Raw genomic sequence first — 17309 nt, forward strand, 5'->3', positions numbered from 1 at the left:
TGATGGAGTGCCTCCCTAGTTTGTGCCAATGTTTAGTTCTGTAGCAGCACCACCATGTGATTTTGTGTCCCCTCTGCTAAGACATAAACAAACGCAGACTTGATAATTGTAATTTCCATTGTAAATGATCCAATCACTGATAGCTTCTATCACTGTAATAAAGACTTGAAATCAATTATCTTATAAGGAGAAAACCTTCATTTTGGTTTATGGTATCAGATTTTAGTCTGCAGTTGATTGGCCCTATTGCTGTAGGCCTGTGGTGTATAGAACAGTGGCAGAAAGCACGTGGTTAAGCAAAGCACTTATGTTCCCAGTGACTGGTAGACTTCCTACCAGCATTAGAGTTTCTGCTACCTCTCAGTGCCAAGTTAAGAAAGCCTTTTAACACATGGGTCTTTAGGGAATGTTCCAAATCTAAACCATACCACTATTTCAGTGAGATGGTAGAAAACCTCAGATTGGATAAAGAAGCAAAATCCAACTAATTGCGATCTGTAAGGAGCTTACATCAGTTAAAAGAACAGAGATGGGACCAAAGCAAAATTATAGAAAAGATAGGCCCCACAAATAATAAAAGAAGGAATGGCTTTGGTAACATGTGACAAAGTAGATTTCAAAACAAGTGCTAGATATAGACATTTCATAATGACAAAGGAGCAATTCACCAGGTAGACATTGTAGGTTTGAAAGCATGTGACACAGAAATTAAAAGTATAAGAAAAACCCTAATGAAATTGAAATGAAGATGTAAAAAATATATAGTCAAAGTTACATTGACCATATCAAATGTAATTGAAGTGTTTCTTGTTCATACCTTGAAGAGATGTGCTTGGTGGTGATGTCTTAATATGAAAGCAGATATATGTAGACATAACTGAACAATTACCTTCCAGGCAGCTGAGATTCTTCTAGGACATGGAGCAAACCCTAATCAGAAAGATCAGAAGCAGAGGACTGCTTTGGAGGAAGCAGATGATGGAAAAATGAAAGAACTATTAAAATCTTACTGTGCTGTTGAGACCAGTAGTGGAAATGAGATTAGCTCTGCAATGACTGGTATGCAAATCAGCATTACTTTCTATTTTATACAGGGTTACATCTCTGCTTAGCAAAATAAAATCTTTGCATATATAGTATACTGTTATTTCCCAACGGGGGTAGGTGTTTCCCTCTGTTCATTAAACTCTAAATATCCATCATTTATTTCTAGAAATTAGTGTTCTAAAATTTTATTTATGGGCTAGAGAGATGGCTCAGTAGTTAAAAGTATTGGATGTTCTTCCAAAGGGCCCAGGTTCAATTCCCAGCACTCACATGGTGGCTCACAACCATCTATAACTCCAGTTCCAGGGTTTCTGGTACTCTCTTCTGGCCTCTGTATTCCTGATACATGTAGGCAAAACACCTGTATATATAAAATAAAAATAAATGAATCTCTAAAACTCAATAAAATCTATAGATCATTTATTACCATTAATTTTTCCTTTCCCACCTTCCTTTTAAATTTTTAATTTTTTAGTTCAAAAGGTGCTATTTTATTAATATTGTCATAGTATTATATCAGGTTTTTCCTTAATTTTTACATTTCTGTACAAATTTTCCTTGAGGGGCAGTGCAGTTAGTCATTTGCCTCATGCCTGAATTTTACAGTCCTTTTGGAAGATCAGTCTCTAGGTTCACACAATTCTTCAGTGGACCACTGGATGGGTACATTTATTGTTACTGGTCCTCTAGAAAGAGTATCTTGGAAGGTCATCAGAAATCACCTGTTTGGATGTCTTTGGAACTTCTGTATCCTTACACATTATTATTCAGGAAGATACCCAATTGGCCACTGAACGCATAGCCTAGCAACACAAAACACTGTAGAACATCAGCTGTTCATCTTAGGATTGTTTGGCTGACTGGAAGCTGCAGTTTGTAGCCTACACACCAAGGGAAAGGGTCAGCACATGCTGCTTGCTAGGGGAGAGACCTAAACCGAAATTGGTTTCTACAGAATGTGTCCCACTCCTGCACTAACATAAAGCTAAAAACCATTCAAGTCAAAAGATTATTAAGTCTGGGCTGTCTGAGTCTGGAAGAAGCAATCATAGACAAGTGGCACCATAACTATAGTTTATTGATAAGATAATGAAGGATAATGAGGATCTATTACCATCTGTATTACCCAAAATGGTATAAGTTAGTGGTGTTCAATTCTGGCGGGGGGGGGGTTGGGGGGAGGATGGAGTTGGAGATTTAAGAGCCAGTATATGTATGCTGAGGACTTAGGGATAAATAGAGCCTGGATGCGGGGAAACGGAGTGGGTGAAGAAACCTGTGCATACAACAAGGCAGTGTGAGCAAGGTGTGAGTGCTAGAGGCAGATGGCAGATGAGCTCGGTGTGCACTGTGTGAGAAAGGAGCAGTAAGAGTGTTTGAATGAAAGGCAGATTTATCCTATTATCAAATCGTACACATTCAAAAGTATGCCTTCCATAGATAACCCCTTTGTCCCACACTTCCCAGCCCCAGGACCTGCAGTTCATAAGTGTAGCTTGTGCATGTGTATGTTAGGAAAGCCTTAATACTGAGCTGTGCTACCAAGCCCATATGATGCTATTGGATTGGAGTTACTGGAGTGAAACACACACCAGCTGTTATGCAGACATTAGCCTCCCTACTTTTGTGAAGAGCTAGAGAATTGAAACCAAGCTGTTGAATTACTTGTAGAAGGTCTGGGAAAGGGTGACATTATATTAGAGTCCTTGCAGCTAAGATTTCATTACCTTAAAACTTGTTATAATTCCTGAAGTTGTTAGATTCACAGTAAAAAGAATATTTCAAGAAAATATATAGCTAGGCAAAAATTTATTGGAGTTATTTCGCAATAGTTTCCTTTCTATAAAGGGTTGAGAGAGAATTGTTTTTCTTTCCCTCATGATTGAACCTTGGCTCAGAAGGAGCTCAGTAATGTATGTGCTCTTGCTATGGAGAGTGCAGGAGTGAGAACACGTCTTCCCTAGCTGCCACACTTCTCACCAACTGTGGGTTTTCGAGGGCAGATGGATTTATGATGTGGTCAGTTAGAACCAAGGATATCCACTATGTAATGATTTATTAGTGAACTAGAGCATGTGAAGATCAAGGTTGGGACTACTAAAACTCTTCTTTCTTGGGGTCTCAGTATGTTTTTTCTCCCTTCCTGCAGCCGTACCTGAAGATTGAGGCTGTGTTCAGCATACTGGGAGATCTGGGCATTTGGAGATATTGGGACTCTGCTATAAAGTGCTTTCTATGTCCCTATGTCTATCATATTTTGAGGGTATACTTCCTTGGTCAGGTTCCCAAAGGAATGAGGGGCATAGGGCAAATGAGGCATAGGGCAAAAGGAACCCATAGTAGGAAAAGAGCCCAGGGTAGTGTACTACATACAGAGCAGTGAATCAGAGCGTAGACTTGGATTCGGATAACATCCACCTACTGTGATTGGGAAATTTCCTGAACTTCTCTAACTTTTCACTTCTATAAAATTTGTAACAAGCTATTTCAAATGGTTCATGTGAATATTTGAATATTTTGTTAAGATAATACAACAGAAAATAATATAGTATGTGATAAGTGTGCATAAAATGTTGTCAAAGTTAACAATAATGAGAAGCTACCAAGCATTAAGACAATAATTGTAGTCCTTATCACAACAATTACAACTGATAAAACGTTTTTGAACACTCTTACTTTCTAACTTTATTTTCTTTTTAAGTAAAACGTCCTGTTATCCGACCAAAAAGATATAAGTCACGTTCTTGCAATAATGAAAAAACAATTGATCCTCCTTCCCCTTTACATAGAGTGGAGAGACGTGAAAGCCTTCCTGCGGTAAGTGACATCGAAACTCTATTCTTCAGCCTAGAAAATATGCCACTCCTTCAATTAGCCAGTCTCTTCCCATTTTAAGGACACGGATTGAATGTGCGTTTTTCATGTCAGTTGAACAGAATGAGTTAAGAAGATCTATTCTAACTCTCTTGTCTGCAATGATTAGGAGGTGTAAATTAGCTGCTGTTCTTTCCACCCCGCTTGAGTTGTTTGACCACTCCTTTGCCCCCAGAAATGGCTGCTATCTATCCATTATGTCATCATTTACTCCCCAAATTGGCTATGAGATGTAGTTCATAGAACCCTGTCAGAGAACAAGAAAGCTACCTGGATTAACTACCTTGAGTCTCACATGGCTTATAATGTTAGAGGTTGCCATGAAAACATTCATAAAAGTAACCCAGTTATTTCTCAATAAATTATATTTATAGATAGATTGATTTAATAAGCCTGGTATTTTCAATTAAAAACCACTAAGTTTATTAGATACAAACTTAAGTAAGGCACCATCTTCAATATTATTTTGAATATAAGTTAGTTCACTGTGTTGAAGAATGAGTACATCTGCAATATAAGCAAGAAAGGAAAATCTTGCACAGATAACATCTTGAGGTAGGCATTTAGCCTGGGCACAAGTGTGCACTTTCTGTTTGCTTCTGTAATCATAATCACTTAATGAAGAATAGACTTGGGTTTTTGTTTGTTTTGCAGTTTCATATTTTATAGTTTTATTGTGATATATTTCATAAATGGGAGCATAAAGATTGTTTCACCAGGTCTAATTAAAGACAACTCACTGGGTAAAAGCACTTGCCACCAAGCTGACAACTTGAATTCTAGAACCTATGTGATAGAGAGAACCAACTCCTAAAAGTTGTCTTCTGACTTCCAGACACACACACACACACACACACACACACACACACTAAATGTTAATTTTTTTCTAGAAATTACCAAATAATTTTATTGCATGTATTTTCCACATTTCTTATAAACACCAAAGTGGAAGTTTGGAGCAGTATACTTCAGAAGGCTTTGACATGTAATTAAAATGATATACATTGAGAATTTATGCAAAGGTAGATAATAAGAGTCAGCCCATCAGTCATCACTTATGCATGGCAATTATATATGCAGGATTTTGGGAAACATACACAAAAATAAAAAACATGTTCTTGCTTATAAGAACTAATAAGGAAGTGTTTTGTAAAAGGCATTATGTGGCTCAGAAATTACTAACTTACCGAAAGGTAAATCAGTATGGATTATGTTAGGCAGAGATAGATGTCATAGAACAATAGTAACATTTTTGAGCTCTTAGTTTATAAGTGTTGTTCTTAATGTTTTATATGAAACATCCTCTCAGGTCAGGTATAAGAAAGAGGAAGAGCTACCTGCTGCAGTCAGCCAGCAGGGAAGAAGTGAGGCTAGAGGCAGGCTGGCTCTAGAGCCCACTTCATGGTTCTTACAGGAAAGCGAGGGGACTGGGCAGAGTGAGCTGAGTACATTTCAGGCAGGAAAATTGGTATCACCATGGGCACAGCGTAGTAGAGCTAAGCCCCTTTCTTGTGCTTTTTCAGAGTAGTGTCTCATATATCTAGGACTGTGTGGGATTTTAATAATATGCAATGACAGTCATGATGTCTTAAATGTGATCATGAAATAGTATGTATTGGGCTTTTCCCTCCCACATCTATAGTTTCAAATGAAGCCAAAAATGGTATTTCCTTGTATGGTTACTCCTTTTTTTCTGTTTTTCAGTAGATCTATTACATAAATTGAGATATATTTAAATTTTTCATGTCTTGAACATTCATTCATTTAAAGTTACATAAAACATGAGTGTATTTTTAGAACAAGTAGAGATGAGCTTTTAAAGCTATATATTATTTGTGCTTGTCAGACTATAAGACAGCACATCTTCCCTCTTATAATGGAATTCCTAATATTTTTATCTGGCAGCATCAGACCATCAGTGCTATTCTACAAGATATAGAAGAAAAACAAGAAAACTTATTAAAATTTGAAATAAGAAACTCTGAGGATGCAGGTAAATATATACTTCATGATAGCTGAAAGTGTGGACTCGTGTGTGTGTGTGTGTGTGTGTGTGTGTGTGTGTGTGAGTGTGTGTGTGTGTTAGGCATAAGCTGTGGTACATGTGTGGAGATCAGAAGACAACCTCAGGTATTGGTCCTCTTTTTCCATCTTGTGGATTAACAATTTCTTTGTGGTTTACCATTGAGCTGTGTACACCGGGCTGAAGGAGCTCCCTGAAACTCCCCTGTCTGCATTCCCCATCTCTCCTTAGGCACACTGGGGTTATAGACACACAGAACCACACTTGGCTTGATGTGTACTCTAGGGATTTGAACTTGGTTGCTCATACATGTCAGGTGCTTTTTCCCACTGAGCCATTTCTGTGGAGTTATTTTTAATATCTGAATTGAAAATTCAGTTTAAAAACCCAGTGTAAAGAGTAAGTGTATAATTTAAATGTTTTTAATAAACAATGTCAAATCTATTAAGTAAACTTATTTCTAAATTTTTAATGATTTCACGCATTTTTCCCTTTTGTTAGTGTATTCATCACACGAAAACTAATTGTTCACATTAATATTAGAGAGATAGGCACCCACTCCCTTGGAGACACTGACCCTAAACTTTTCCAATCATTTGGTTTGCACAGGGAGATTGTGTAACCCTCAAACATCCAACTAATGGTTTTTTCAAGTTTGGCTATCTAGAAAACAAAAGGTAGCAGTTCAAAACATTAGCAAAGATCTTAAGAAACAAACCAAAAGTTACATGAGTGATGGGTAGATTAAGAGGAATGCCATGTATTAATGTAAGCCTTTAGCTTCCTATTTGGGAATCTGGATTTGGGCATAATCCACATTTATGTGTAAGCACTCTGGATCAAGGTCCTAGTGGTACTGTGTTGCTGTTTTTCCTTTGGGTGTCATTTCTTATCCATCCAGAAAATTCACTTTATACATCATCAGTGTAAGTTCACTGAAGCCAGTGACCAAAGTAATGTCTCAAAAACATAGATCTAAGATGCATTTATCCCCTTTCATGGTCCACGCTCTAGTGTGGAAGATTGCCCCGACCCGCTGGACAATCAGTGATGTACCAGGGAACACCTAAGGAAAAATGAAGGACGAGGGATACGAAGAAGGACAGAAAGACAGTATTCTGGTCAAGCTGACAAATTTTATTTTCTCAGAGGAGGCTTATATAGGACAATAGGCAGGATGTGAGCAGGGTTTGCAAGTAGGCAGGATGAAAGGGTCAGTAGAAGGAATGCCCTGAACTAATCTTTAACTGGCTGTAAAACTGTAGCAGGAGGAATATCCTGAGCTATTCTTTAACTGGCTGTAAAGCTACAACAGGAGGACTATCCTGAGCTATTCTTTAACTGGTTGTAAAGCCACAAGCCTGTCTCTAGGAATGCTGTGCTGAACATTCTGCTTACTTCTTAAGAGGCAGTAATTTTCCATCTCAGAGGCCTGAGGTAGTGAGGATGATGATGGTCCCCAACAGAAGATCTTAAGAAAGAAAGGAAGGAAGGAAGGGAGGGAGGGAGGGAAGGAAGGAGGGAGGGAGAGAGCGAGGGAGGGAGGGAGGGAGGGAGGGAGGGAGGGAGGGAGGGAGGGAGGAAGGAAGGAAGGAAGAGGATTAGTGGAATTATCTTTGAAACTTGGATTGAAGAAAAATTGAATTCTTGAAAGATAAAAAGGAAAATGATGGAATTTTATCTTTAATTAAACCATGTTTCCAGGCGGAAAAACCATCATGTTTTTGCAGAGACTAGAAACAAAGTTGCTTCCCATAGAAGTGGTTATCATTTTCTTTTCAGAGATCATGTTCTTTGTCCTAGAAATAATGAAATTATATATTTGATATCATGTGCCACTTGTTTCTGTAAATTCTGAATATCTTACTGTGTTTTTATTGTATGTGGTTTGCTCTAGGATTGTTTGGGAATGCCTTGCTTTATGATAATGATATATTTTTGAAAAGCAATGTCAACAGTTCCAAATTACAGTGGGTAACATTTTATTTAAGGAAAATAAATATTAAGTCATTTTAGCCAAAATAGTGAGCTGCACTTTCAATGAGAGGGTCCTAAGCTTCAGTTTCAGTAAGGGACTATGTCTCAAAAATAAGCCAGTAAGACACCTCGGCTTGCTGCTCAGTCTGGCCTCTATATGCCTATTATGGTGCAAGTGTCTGTCTGCATATATCACAAATGTACACCACCACCACATACAAGAGAGACAAGAAGAAAAGAAACCTGATAATAGAGACAAGATGAATCCCAGCTCTTAGGACATAAGTCAGTGGGGTAGCAGAATTAGAATTTAAGATGGACTGTTCTTTCTTGGTACAGTATTCTTACCTGAATATCTCAGGGCATTTCATTCGGATGATATAATCAAAAAAGCTTTGATTTAAGTATGTAGGCCGCTGATATTAGAAAGTGGGTTGGGAATAATGAGTTTAAACCTAACCTCAAAAAATAGATGTCAATAGGTCTAAACCAGGGTGAACGGATTAAGTATTTGCCACTCTTCAATTAACTGTGTTTTTATTTTCTCACCGTTGTTTCCAGAACATTACATTCGAAGGATGTTAGAGATAAAAGAAGTTATGGATAATATACTTGCTCAACAGAAGACAGAAAGGGATGATCTAGCTAAAAAATACAGGTGAGTAGGAAAAGGTCTTACCCATTTAAATTATTATCATGCCAGAGTTTAGATTTGGAATGTTTCCCGAAGGCCCATGTGTTAAAAGCTTAGTTTCAAGGTTGGTGCTGTTGGAAGGTGGTGGGGTCCAGGATGAAGTTCTCCAGTTGTTGGAGGACAAACACTGGAAGAGTATGATGAAACCCTAGCCCCTCCTTCCTCTCTTTTGCATCTTGACCATGAAGTGAACAGTTTTGTTTTGCTACATACATGATGTGTGGCCTCACCATTGGATAAGAACAGTAAGCTGGCAATGACTGAAACCTCCTGAAGTCTCAGCTGGGTGATATTAGTAGTTAGGCAAAGAATTTCTTTTTAAAAATCTCTTATTAAATCTGTTCTCTGACAGAATCATTTCTGTTCCTAGCTTCTAGCTTTTGAGGAAGATCCTTACTAATTCTCATAGTGTATGCACCAATTTTCACTCCCAACATTAATGCACAAGGATTCCTCTTTCCCCAAATCTTCTGGATTAGTTGTCACTTTTGAAGATTGTCATTCTGATCAGGGTGAGATGGAATCTCAAGGTATTTTAATTTCCATTTCCCTGGTAGCTAATAATGTTGGACATTGTTTGAAATGTTTATTGGCCATTTGTATTTCTCCTGTTGAGAATTCTCGGTTCCAAAAGAGAACATAGTACATTCTTTTTAAACTGGGTTGTTTTCTTGATCCTTGATCTATTTATTCCTTGTACATTGTAGAGTCAATCATCTGTTGGGTGTGTAGATGACAACTATTTCTCTTATTATGTGGGATTCCTCTTCCCTTACTCAGTTTCCTTTGTTGGTCAGAAGGTTTCAGAATTTATGAGCTCTCCTTTGTCAATTGTTGGCTATATTTTCTGAAGGACTGTGATCCTATTTAAGCAACTCTTCCCTGTTTCTGTGTGTTGTAGGGTACTTCCCGCCCTTTCTCTAGCAGTTTCAGAGTTTTGCTTTCTGTTGCAGTCTTTCTTAAATTTCCAGATGATTTTTGTGAGAGTGAGGGATGAGGAATTAGCTTTGTTCTTCTGCATACAGACATTCAGCTTCTCCAGAACCATTAATTGAACATGCTGTTTTTCTTTTTCTTATAGGGTATCCATGGAGTCATTTAAGCATGGGGCCCTGAGAGAACAATTGGCTAACTTGGCCACAAGACAAAAGAGTCTTTTAGTTGTGGCAAAGAAACAGAAAATGATAAGACTGAAAATTCAGAACTATAAGAATGCCAAACCATTTTCTGGTATTAGTTTGAGGAAGCATTCATCTAGCTCGGACATCTCCAGTGAGAAGAAGAACCAAGAGTCTCCTAGTCTGGAACACTCAGTACAGCCCCATTCAGGCTCACTTTCTTCCGTCAGTCTCGCTTCTGTTTGTCCTGTTAATAGAAGCGTAGAACCAAAAGCATTGTCTGTGGAAATACAGAAGGACAGCCAGAATAGTAACATTTGTTTAGATGCAGAGGTAATGAAAAGAGGATCCTCTGGAAATGAGGTGATTTCTAAAGCAAATGTCCAGGGTCATGTCTTGGATGTGTTATTGAAATCCAGACACTCAGTTGGCACTGAGAAAATTAAGTTACCACCCCAGCCTGTTGCTTTTATTCCTCAAGGAGGAAATTCACAAGCAGAAAGTGCTTTTACAGAAACTGTAGTCCAAGGCCACAGACTTGATAGTTCTCCTTCAATGACTGGCACTGTAAATATTTCAGAAGATACAAGTATATTTTCTCAAAATGATGCTTGCCTACCAACTATTCCTCAGAATCAGGACCTTTCCCGTTATCCAACAAGATCAAAGAAGAAAACAGCTTCCCACCCACCATCTGGGGGAGCATCGGAACCACTGGCTCATCTAGTGACTGCTGTCTTAGACACTGATACCATGCAGCAGACAAAGCCATGTCCTAAAACAGCTTCTGTTGTTGTACATGCAAATGACCTTCAGACCTCCCCCTCCTCTGGGTGTGCCCATCAGCATCCCATTAAAAAGCCTTCCCACCACAGCACAGCTGCTAAAAAGAAAAATGTGCAGCTGAAAGATTTGATATCACTTGGAAGAATTAATCCAGGAAACGACATTCTGGAATTCAAAACACAGGTATTTTTTTTTCTCTCTAAAGTCTTGCAGATTTTATAAGCAATGTTGGTGTAGCATAGTATAGACATGTAAGAAATCAGATTTGACTGCGTTTTCTAAATGTAAGGACATACTCGCTGTGTTCTTAGGAAGAAAATCCATACCTTATTCTGGAATTTCCCTGATAGATTTTAGTCATAAGCATATTTTGGTTCTCAACTACAGTCAGTCAATGATAGGAAATTGGAGCTGTTATTAGTTCTAAACTAGGTTCAACAGTTACCAGTACACTGCCAAGCCATCCTTAGGGATGTGTTGATTTATTTCCCATAGATGGTCAGTTTAAGACCAGACTTGAAGTTTCAGTAAGAAACTCAATTAAAAATATAATAGCATGCATAAAAGTGAATGATGAGAAAAGATTCTGTTAGATATGCCTATTAAAAGTATTTTATATATTCTAATTTTTTCAAAGAGGAATTGAGAGTGGCCAAGATTACCAAGTCATTGAATAGTCTCCTTTGCTTGTGGACTCATATTTTAGAAATTAGCCCAGCCTAATTGGAATTTAACTTGAATGACTCTGTTTCCTACTCTTCTCATTTCTGGACACTTGACTTTTCCTAATTCAGAAGTTTTACCTCTAAGTTAAGAACAGAATAGTTTAATGTTAAAGTTTCAGTTAAAGGCCTATGTTCACATTAATGGTTTCATCGCCTTTCCTTCAATATTCTAGTTTGCCCACTAACCAATTTGTTAAGCAGTACCTACCTTATAGTGACAGAGCACATCAATTTTAGTAGAGTAGTTTTATTTCCTCAGATTTTGACAGTTGTAGTTCCTGGATCAGCTTAAAGAATCTTCAGCAGGGTTTTTCGTAGTCATTTTAACATCTTTATTGGGGTATAATTTCTGTACAGTGCACTGTACGTACTCAAAGTGTATTATTTGACAAATTTGACTTGTGCATTACCTTTGAAATTCTGTCCATAAACAATAACCCATCTGCTTCAGAAGTTTCTCGTGCCTGCTTTCTCTCTCTTTCCCACCAGTCCTCGGGCCACTGCTGCTGTGTTCTCTGCTCCTGATATGCATTTGTAAGAATTTTGCATATTGGAATTATACTTTATATGTTATTTTTTGTCTGGCCCCTTTCTTTCAGTCTTATTATTTGAGACCATCTTTGTTCGTTCCTTTTTTATTGGTTGTCGGTGGTTTGTTTCACATGATATTAGTTTATCAGTTCACATGATTGGCATTTAGGTTGTTTTTAGCTGGTGACTATTACATATAAAGTTGCTATGAATTTTGTTATGCAGCTTTGGTTTGAGATATACTTGCATTTTTCTTGGGCAAATAACCATGAATGGATTTCTTGAATCCTAAGATAGGTGTACATTTAACTTCTAAAGAAATTGTTCGGGTTGTTGGTAGTGGCTGACTGCATGCACTACTCGTGCATGTGGGTTCTAGTTGCTCCACATCATCACCAGTACTTAGTACGATCATTCCTTCAATCTTAGCCTTGCTAACATACAGTGCTATGTGTTAGGTGGCATGTATGTATGTGTTCTGCTTTATCATTATGGCTTTAATTTGCATGTTCACTGTTAATGATGTTGAACATCTTTTCATGTTTGTTGGCCATCCATATTTATATATTTATTTATTTATTTATTTTGATTCAAGTATTGGTTCAGATCCATTTCCCATTTTTCAAATTGTTTCTTCATGTTCTGTTTAAGAATTATTTGTGCAAGTAGGTTCTCCTCTTTGCTCCTTGGCCTCAGTGGCCTCAGTGGTTGGCTAGGTTTCTAGTACCAGGCATGGACCTTAGTCCAATTAGATAGCTGTTGGTTAGTGTCAAGCGGTAACTGCCACGTTAGGAATATCTTTCGGGTTGGTCATTCTTATGAGTCATTAGACATCACGGCCAGGTAGGACTAATGGTTGTTTCCCTCCCTTGTCAGCTTTCATAACACCTTCTGGTCCTCGGTGAGGAGGCTTTCAGGTCAAATCCAGATAGTTCAGCAATGGCTGCCTCATAATAGAAAGGCCAAGAATCCAGTAGTTAGTTGTTCAATCCATGAAACTCAGTGCCTCAGCAGTCCTCGTCTGGTACTGGAGTCCTGGAGGATTCCTGGAGAACTTCTGGTTTCCACTCTACATTAGAGTCCTGAAGAAGTTGGCTTTAATACTTGCCACAGCTACTTGCCACAGCAGCAGAGGAGACAGATTTGCCAGTTAGAGTGAAGGCAAGTGGGCAAAAAGTAAAGCTTCCTTCTTCCACATCCTTCACGTGGGCTGCCACCAGAAGTGGCTCTTTGCACCTCCAATTATTTGTAATCAAAGAATAATTTAATTAGAATGAGTTTGTAAGAGTTTTGATCTTAGTAAAATTAAGAAAATCCCACATAGGCATGCCCAGCATCTAGGGTTTTAGTTGATTCCAGTTGTCATCAATTTGTCAATGAAAATTATCCATCACACTCATGTATGTAAGAAAAAAGAAGCCATAAATTTGAGAGGGAATAAGGAGAGGAAACATGGAAGCCAGCGGAGGGAAGGAAAGGGGAGGGGTTGGAGGAAGGAAATGATGTAATTGTATTTTAATTACAATTTTTTAAAACATCTGTGTTCCAAATGAAAGTGGAAAAAAAGTGATTTGACTGACTTAAAATGACAAGGGTTTTTTTTGTAGAATTCTGACAATTTTTCTTTAAGGCAAAATTAGTAAGTTTATTAAGTAGTTGCAGCTGTGTGGATGTGGTGGTGGTACGTAGATGTCTTCACAGTGACTGCATATGACCTTGTGGCTTCATAAATTACATTTCTTAAAGAATGTAATATACCACCTTTAAAAGATCAGCTGCTCACCTGTGTGTCTATTCCTGGGCTTCCTATTGTTTCAGTATTTATTTGTCTACCTTCATATTATTATTAAACTACCTTGATTAATTTTAGTCTTCTGATTGTATTCTTTTACCAGCATATTTGGCTATTTTAAGTCACATATGAAATTTAGGATGAGTTTGTCAGTTCCTACTACAAAAAAAAGCTGTTACTTCTCTAATAACTCATTAAATATGTGAGTTAGTGGGGAAGGAAATGGCATCTGCGCAATATTGTCTTGTTGAGCCCATGAATGGAATACACCCACCCATTTGCTTTGGTCTTTGATTTTTCTCAGCAGTGTAGGGGTAACTCACTTTTCAGGTATTTCTAATCTTTAATTAAATTTGTCTATAAATATTTTTTATTAATTCATTTATTTATTGGTTTGGTTTTTTGAGACAGAGTTCCTCTGTGTAACTGTCTTGGAACTCACTGTGGCCTCAAACTCAGAGAGATCCTCCTGCTTCTGCCTCCCAAGTGCTGGGATTAAATGTCTACCTCCCTCCCCCACGCACACACTAATATTTCATAACTTCAGTTATCCAGTTTTTAAAATTTCACTTTCTGTTGCTTACTGCTAGTTTGAACAAATTGACATTTGGATATTGAAATATTATATGATTTGGTAACAAAAGATTTTTTCCTTTTTTTTTTTTTTTTTAATTTGTTTCTGACTGCAAGGACCAAATTGGGTAGAAATGAAGGAGTAAGAGCAGACAGACATCTGTTCCCTAAATTGTTTCACTATTAAGAATGTGTTAGCTCTAGATTCTTCAAGGATATTTTTTAACCAGCCTGAAAAACTTCTCTTTTACTCATAGTTCGTTGAATGTTTTATCAGGAAAGGGAGTTGGATTTTGTTTAATGCTCTATATGAATTTAATGGGCGGGATCCAGAGGGTTATTTTTGTTCTATTGATATTGCAATGCAAGAAAACAAACAAAAACCACAGCTGTCATCTTAAAGGGGAGAAGACACAGTTTATTCTGGAGCCATTTTGAGTGACCATGACTCTGGAACACATATTTAGCTTACCCAAATTCCATATTGCAACATGGAAGCAGTTTTGTGACATTTTACAGAACAAGAAAGCCACAAACCAAGGCAAGTTTAAAATACATTTGTAGGTACATCAGAGAGGCGGGCACAGCAAGATGGGGGAAGATTTTCTATAAGCACAAGATACCATCTCAGTTTTGGGGCTGGTGGAAACTAGTGATCTGCTTAGTTAAAAGATTTTTAAAGGTTTTTATCTATTAGTCACAGGATCTTGGTTCTGACATAGAGATGGACAAGGAATGGCTATTTAGGTACTAAACCTAACCCAAGATACAATAATTATCAGTCAGTTCCTGGAGGCACACCTTCTTGTCTAGATACACCACACAGTATGGTATCTAGCATTGATTGACTTTTGGATGTTAATGCTTGCATTCCAGACATAAATTCCACTTGGTTTTGGTGTACGATTCTTTCCTGTGTTGTTGAATTTGACTTGCCAGCATATGTTAAAGATTTTCTGTACCCGAATGCACTAGAGTGCTGGCCTGTTAGGATTTTGGTGTCAGAGCAACACTGGCCTCATAGAATGAGTTCACAAATGCTCCTCTCTCCTGAGTTGTGGAAGTTTGTGAAGTCTTTAACTTTTTCACAGTATTAAGCAGTAAAGCCATTTGTATCTGGACTTTTCTTTGTGAGTAATGTTTTGTTACTAATTTGTTTGTCAGGGTATTTTTAGACTATCTGTTCCTTCTTGAGTCAGTTTTGGCAGTTCATTTATTTCAAGGAATTTGCTAATCTAATTTATCAGTGTATAATTATTAATAGTATTCCCTTATAACTTTTTATTTCTGTAATATCAATATTAGTATCTCCTCTTTTGCCCAGGATTTGAGTTGTCTCACTTGATTTTCTTAGTCATCTAGCTTAAAGGTTTGTCAGTCTTGTCCATATTTTTTAAAAACCTTTTTTATTGCTTTTAGGCAAATGCTTTTTTATTGTCTACTTTGTTTTTACTCTAATAGTTTGTTACCTTTTTTAGAATTACTTGTTTCATTCTCCTTTGTTTCTTTTTCAAGTATCTTAAAGGTTAACCCATCAGATTGAGATTTTTCTTTTTTAGTATTACTATTATATTTATAGTGGCAAATACATCTTTTTTCTTATTTTACAAATCATCCACATATCATCCCAGTTCCCTTTCTCTCTCCCTCCCTCCCACACCCCCGACCACCCTCCCATCCCATTCCCCCAACACACACACACACACACACATACACACACACACACACACACACACACACATACACACACACACACACACACTCCACAAGGAAGGTGATGCCTTCTAGGAGGTATCAACAAAATCTGTCAAGTCATTTGGAGTAGGGACTAGGTTCTCCCTCCTGCCTCTAGGTTAAGGGAGTATCCCTCCATGGGGAATGTGCTCCCAATGTCCTTTTATGAACCAGGGATACATCCTGGTTCCACTGTCAGAGGTCCCTTAAACTGCCCAGGTCTTCTGAGACCCATGTTCAGGGGGGTCTGAGTCAGTCCAATGCTTGTTTCCTAGCTATCATTCTGGGGATCCATTAGCTCCCCCTTGTTCAGGTCAGCTGTTTCTGTGGGTTTCTGTAGCCTGGTCTTGTCCTCCCTCTCTGCATCTGGATTCCAGTTCGGCTCAGTGTTTAGCTGTGGGTGGCTGCTTCTGTTTCCCATCAGCTACTAGATGAGGGCTCTATGATGGTGGATAAGGTAGTCATCAATCTCATTATCAGGGAAGGGCATTTATGGTAGCCTTTCCATTGTTGTTCATATTGCTGGTTGGGGTCAGTCTTGTAGGTCTTGGACATTTCTCTAGATTCAGTTTTCTCTTCAAACCTATAACTTCTCAGTGTTCAGTGGACATTGTTTTGCTGACACTTGGCATTTTACAAACCACTGTTTTGTATATTTTGTTGGGTTTTTGTTTGGGGCAGAGGAAATCAGGTGTTAGAGTAAATCTGACCTCTCCTGTTTCATCATGACCAGAAACAAAAAGTTTACACAGTTCAGCAATTGTTATCTTAATTTTTGTTTTTTCACTTCAGGAGACTACCCACAAGGCCAGTATTTTATTGAGTGGTAAACTTAAGGTAGAAAATGGGCAGATTTACCAGAACCCAGTTGCCTGGCTCAAGGATCTTCTGGGAGGTGGCAATTATGTGACCTGGAATTATGCTTGGAGTAAGGTGAGTTATTTTTTAATTTAACTTCATAATGAAATAGAATTTTTTTTGTTTGCTTTCAAACATCTGTAAAAGAAGTCTGAAAGTTTACTGATTTGGTTTGTACCCTGCATATGTCTACTGTGATGTGCTGCATCTCCTTCCTACAGACCTATTTGCCAGAATCCCCAAGGGCATGGGGCACAGTTGACTGCACCCCCTTCTTGCTTTTTTATCTACTCTAAGAAACAACTATGCACTTCTTTTTTTCTCCCAAGAAACTTCAGTTTTTTAAATCCATGCAGGAAATCGGGATCGTGAAGTAGCTGAGTTATCATTAGTGTAACAAAATAAAGTCAAAACTTTCCCCTAAGAACAGAGGGAATGGGCAAGAACCCTAAGGCTTACAGACATACATTACATTTTCACTTTTGAATATGATACTATCTTCAAACCCCTCAAAGAACTACTGTTCTCGTTTTCACTGACACCTCTAAGACTTAGTGTCCTGCTACTAATTCACTCC

General features: G+C 38.0%; 1 protein-coding gene across 1 annotated transcript in view; it reads left to right on the forward strand.

The window, feature by feature from the left end:
- Positions 1-17309, forward strand: part of Ankrd31 (ankyrin repeat domain 31) — a 98129-nt gene that overhangs the window by 63699 nt on the left and 17121 nt on the right. Inside the window, exons 19-24 of the mRNA XM_051182919.1 lie at positions 897-1059; positions 3749-3864; positions 5827-5914; positions 8483-8579; positions 9697-10702; positions 16667-16807. Of these exons, the coding sequence (XP_051038876.1) occupies positions 897-1059; positions 3749-3864; positions 5827-5914; positions 8483-8579; positions 9697-10702; positions 16667-16807 (1611 nt within the window). The remainder of the gene's footprint in view (positions 1-896; positions 1060-3748; positions 3865-5826; positions 5915-8482; positions 8580-9696; positions 10703-16666; positions 16808-17309) is intronic.

Source organism: Phodopus roborovskii, unplaced genomic scaffold, assembly GCF_943737965.1.
Source record: "Phodopus roborovskii unplaced genomic scaffold, PHOROB, whole genome shotgun sequence".
Taxonomy (NCBI): domain Eukaryota; kingdom Metazoa; phylum Chordata; class Mammalia; order Rodentia; family Cricetidae; genus Phodopus; species Phodopus roborovskii.